Source organism: Lactuca saligna, chromosome 2, assembly GCF_052625555.1.
Source record: "Lactuca saligna cultivar CGN05327 chromosome 2, ASM5262555v1, whole genome shotgun sequence".
Lineage (NCBI taxonomy): Eukaryota > Viridiplantae > Streptophyta > Magnoliopsida > Asterales > Asteraceae > Lactuca > Lactuca saligna.
In genome coordinates this window covers 135049567-135054512 of record NC_136418.1, presented here as the reverse complement: position 1 = coordinate 135054512, position 4946 = coordinate 135049567, and the positions used below count along the sequence as shown (strand labels likewise).

Sequence of the window (4946 nt, the reverse complement as noted above, 5' to 3'; positions counted from 1 at the left end):
GCCCTTAGAATGAGACATGATGGACTAGATTGGACAATTGGGCGTTAAGGGAAGCCCATGTAGAGGTTTGGGCCCAATTTGGAAAATTGGGCCATATGTTGGGCTTTGATCCCTAGTTGACTTTGGGCCTATGGATTGGACCTTGGGCTTGGGTAAGCCAAGCTTGGGTAATGTAGTAATTATCCAAAGTATGTAATTATAGTTATGTAGTGGAACCCAATTATTAATTAGGTGTTATTTTGATGTTGATTGATCGGGAATTTGTCATCTAGCAGCTGGGGTCGAGTTTGTGGGCAAGGCCCAATATGTGTTTATATGTTATTGTATGGTATGTGGTAGTTTGGGGAGACTCACTAAGCTTCGTGCTTACAGTTTGCAGTTTTGGTTTCAGGTACTCAGTTTTCAAAAGAGGAGCTCGAGAAGATTGTAGTGCACACACTATTTGTTCAGCCTATGATATTTATACTCTGATATACTTGACAGTTGTCACAATATTTTGAGATAAATTGTGTATGATTTTTATATGAGGTTTATCGACTATGGTTTTAATTATTTAATTAAACGAAATTTTCAGGCCGTGTTTTTGGGATGTTTCATATGTGCCTTACACAAAGTGGCATTGACCATTACGTTGTGTCCCTGTGGATTCGACCCTGCTTCCTTAATTATGATATGCCTTCGTGCATGTGAGCAGTGACACCGTCTTAACAAGTAACTTTGTCGGTCTTAGCAAGTAACTTTGTCCTATGGTGTTCACTTTACATATCCCAATACGTCCTCTTTTATTGGCTACTCAGATGCGGATTTGGCTCATTGTATTGAAACTAGACGCTCCATATACACCTATTCTATCTTCCTTGGTGGTACTCTTGTGTCTTGGAGTGCTAAAAATAAACCTTATCGTTTTTTGTTGTAATTGTGTGTCTGAATATCACTATATGGAAAATATCGCTACTGGAATGGTCTAAATTACACAACTTCCTCGCAAACTTCTTGCCTTGCCTCCTGATTGACTAATATTGTTGTGTGACAACGGCTCTCAATCACATTGCTCTCATAAATGCACCAAGGAAATTGACATTTATTACAGTTTTATTTGCGAACTTGTTTCTTCCAACTGTATGTACACCCACTTCATACACTCGCTTTATAGCCACTTCATACCAACCATGCACATTTTAACTAGCAGACATTTTTACAAAGAGTGTACCGCACCCTCTACTTGAATAGTTGTGTGCGAATGTATTTGTTTGTCCTCCACCCCTTTGCTTGACGGGGGTATTAGGGACGGGATTTGATAATTATTGTATTTCATGTAATTTATGAGAGTTTGTTAAAACCATATCTTTTCCCTATTGCATATCCTTGTACTATATAAACTCGTGAATACATAAAATACGATTCAGGTGATTTTATAACCCTTATATTATTCTATATATTTATACAATTTAAAACCAGTAATGGTGTATAAAATGAGGTTTTAAGTTTTAACGGCCAGAAACTTGAACAGTGGAGGCAGTGGCATTAGAGGACAATGATATCGAGGTATCAATTGGAATCTTTATATCATCTTCGTGAAAGGTTGATCTTACTGGTGGTATTTCATCTAGAGATTTGTCACTTAACAGGGTAACCACTTCAGACATTGCAGGCCTTGCAGAAACCTTTGACTGAGTGCACATCAATGCTATCTCTATGATCTTCATTACATCTTCTGCTGCATATTCACTGGCATCTAGCCTGTTGTCAATTAGATTCACATGGGTTCCATTCTCGTATAGATTCCAAGCCTATCATACACAATAATAGAATAAAAGTTAACTAAGACTTCACAAAGTTTATGATATCTTCATATAATAAATCACTGCATCACTTAATGGACCACAACTAAGAAACAAGAAGAGAAAGCAACACTATAGAAGATCATTGATCCTTGACTTTACAAATCTTACCTGATCAAGGAGGCTTTGATTAACTGATTTATCATCTATGACATCGTCGCACCTCTTGCCACTAACGATTTCAAGGACCACAATACCAAAGCTGTATGTATCCACTTTCTCAGACAATTGCCCATGAATGGCATATTCTGGTGCTACATAACCACTATCCCTGGTAAGATTTAACATATTTATTAGGGACAAATTTTGATCAAACAAGAGAAGTAAGAATTGGGAGAAAATTTATATGCATTCATTTAAACATACAAGGATCCTGCCAGTTTGGTGCTAAGATGAGTCTTATCTTCTGGTAGGAGTCTTATCAACCCAAAATCTGCAATTTTGGGCTGTAGTTCATCATCAAGGAGAATGTTGCTCGTTTTTATATCCCTATGAATGATGGTAACATGATACTGTTCATGTAGATATGCAAGACCTCTTGCTGTCCCAAAGATAATCTCAAACCTCTGTCTCCAACTTAGATTCCTTGATTTGTCACCTGTCCATAAAAAGTAACTTCAGCAGATGCAAAATGGATATCAACTCAAAGAACTCATAAGCTAAATAAGATGCTTCAACTTACCATAAAGGAATTGATCAAGACTACCATTGTCCATGAACTCGTGGACAAGAAATAAAAGAGGCCCTTTGCTACAATATCCAAGAAGTCGAATAAGATGCCGGTGATGAACATTGCTAATGATCTTAAGTTCATCATCAAAGTGTATTTTTCCTCTAGTGGAGGCCATAATTGTTTTTTTAATTGCAACAGTTTCCCCATCTTTTAGAGTGCCCTGCATAACATCACCATATACAAAGAGTGAAGTGAAGTAAATGACTATACTATAAATCATGGGTTCATGCATCAAATGCCGGTTATTACACTTCATCTTCTAAAAAATACATTTATGTTAGTACTCTAGTAATAAATACTATACTTTCAACCTCAAGTATTACCTTATATACTTCACCAAACACCCCACCTCCAATTTTGTAGTCATCACTAAAGTTTTCTGTGGCTATTTTTAAATCATTGTAGCTATATCTTGCTGGACCTTGTAGCAACTCAGTTGATCCAGTTGATTTATCTTAAGATTGGGAAACAAAAAATTAAGGGAACAGATCATAAATATGTTATACTAACATAAGTTCATAGAAATAAACACTTCATAATTACAGAATTTCATGCTAGCTAACTTGTGAATCTGTTGTATACCTTGTTGGCTACGACTCGTCTTTTTTGATCTAAGACGCCATAAGACAAATGCAAGAACAAGCAACAGAAGGCATACACCTCCAACGACTCCCCCAATTATGGATCTCTTCTTGTTTGAATTTTCTATATAGCGTAGATATGAAAATAAATATTCATCAATACAATATAGTTTAAAGTTTAAACCCAATAACTTGAAAAGGGTGTCTTTTAAAAGAGTAGAAGTCTCACCATCCCAAAGGAGAGGTGCGATATTAGTTGTCTGGTTTTGCCCAAAAAACGGAGTGCTGGAATACCTCATAAAACAACCATTGTCAATAGCTCGACCATTAGTGTTTGGAAGACAATCATCTAAAGAACTATATCTTGAATTCAAACAATCTTCACAAACACTTTGGCTTAAGTTTTGATTGCATTGAGCAATCCCGTAAACTGTTCCAGAACTATCAGGTAAAGCCCTTGTGGAAGCTGCATAAAAATCTGATGTTCTTGGTGTTGCTGTTCGAAGGTCTGATATCAATCCTTCTACCGTTTTTCTGAACTCTGTTTGCTGCGGCGATGTTATATTACCACATATTACAATACCAGCCCGAATGTTGGCATCCGCATAGAAGTTATTATTCTCATACCTACATTAAAATTAATTAATTATATTTATACCTTTCTTGATATTAATACTTTAATACATGAAATATAAAGTTTTTGAAGTTGACTTTTCCATTTGGAGATGGAGTATTTCGTTAGAAAACAAAGTAATAACAAACTTCTCTTACTAATTTAATTTCATCTATACAAAAATTGCATAAAAAATCGAAAACGAAATGAAACAAAGTCATATACAACTATACAAGTAACTGAGTAAGAAGAAATTTAAAGAGCATAATAAGCACCTGACATCGCAGTCATTGTAAAAAGCATGAGCTCCATTGCCACGCCCACAAACTCTCAACTGAGAGACAGCATAGTCATAACAAGCAACACAATCGGTGGTGGAGACATATCCCCGGCATGAGGCAAGGCCCCAAACAGACTCTCCATTGAGCAAAGTACGTGCAACAGCATAGCGTACACGATTCACCGACAGCTGCCGGCGGAGGCTAGAAAGGGTGGTGTTGAGATTCTGGTAGAAATAGGTTTCGTTCATACCGAAATATTGACTACAATAATATCTCATCAGAGTGCTATTTCTATCACTAGACGTTTGTGATGTCACAGGCTTTGCCATGGATAGGAACATCATCACCACCATCAGACAAGCCAGCCGCCATGAGAACAAGCTTTTTTGAATTTGTTTCAGGTTCATCTCTGGTTTCTGTACTTCTGCTATCTGGGTTTCTACTTTAGTATATAATTGAAGTTTGGGTAATGAAAGGAGAAAAATATTCCTAAAATGATATAGGCGACGATAGGAGAAAGTCGTTTCTGGGAATTGAAAATTCAATTCCAAATGTCATTTTCCACTGGTCAATAGCGGGTGCCGAATAGATAGATATATTTGGATGGTGATTATTTTAGCTGGTTGACGAATACATCTGTGGGCGAAATGGAATACATCCAGCGAGGACAAAGTGGGTCTTCTTTTGAGTTCAAAACAATTACTAGTATTATTTTTTTTATTATTTTTTTTTTGGAAATTAAGTATTCTAACCATTAAATAGGATTTTCATAAATAATCATTTTTTATTTTCAATTTATAAAAAATAACTATTATCATTGGAATGTCTAATTTCATTGGAATGTCTAATTTCAGAGTACTGTTTATTGAGTTTTTTTTTTAAAATTTTTTAGAAAAT

General features: G+C 35.9%; 1 protein-coding gene across 1 annotated transcript; it reads right to left on the bottom strand.

The window, feature by feature from the left end:
• Positions 1–1387: 1387 nt before the first annotated feature.
• Positions 1388–4561, bottom strand: LOC145031709 (cysteine-rich receptor-like protein kinase 2). The gene is made up of 8 exons (XM_078980315.1): positions 4044–4561; positions 3385–3782; positions 3157–3279; positions 2898–3028; positions 2524–2734; positions 2208–2439; positions 1953–2112; positions 1388–1790 (listed from the first exon to the last, which is right to left on the bottom strand). The coding sequence occupies exons 1-8, from the start codon at positions 4454–4456 to the stop codon at positions 1488–1490; spliced, it is 1971 nt and encodes a 656-aa protein (XP_078836441.1). The 5' UTR covers positions 4457–4561; the 3' UTR covers positions 1388–1487.
• Between the last annotated feature and the right edge of the window lie 385 nt (positions 4562–4946).

Excerpts from the sequence above, each read along its gene's own strand:
- LOC145031709 (XM_078980315.1), bottom strand. The coding sequence starts at position 4,456 with ATGAACCTGAAACAAATTCAAAAAAGCTTGTTCTCATGGCGGCTGGCT. Across the intron at positions 2,440-2,523 it reads TCTTGATCAATTCCTTTATG|GTGACAAATCAAGGAATCTA; the intron begins GTAAGTTGAAGC and ends TTTTATGGACAG. Across the intron at positions 1,791-1,952 it reads ATCAAAGCCTCCTTGATCAG|GCTTGGAATCTATACGAGAA; the intron begins GTAAGATTTGTA and ends TGTGTATGATAG.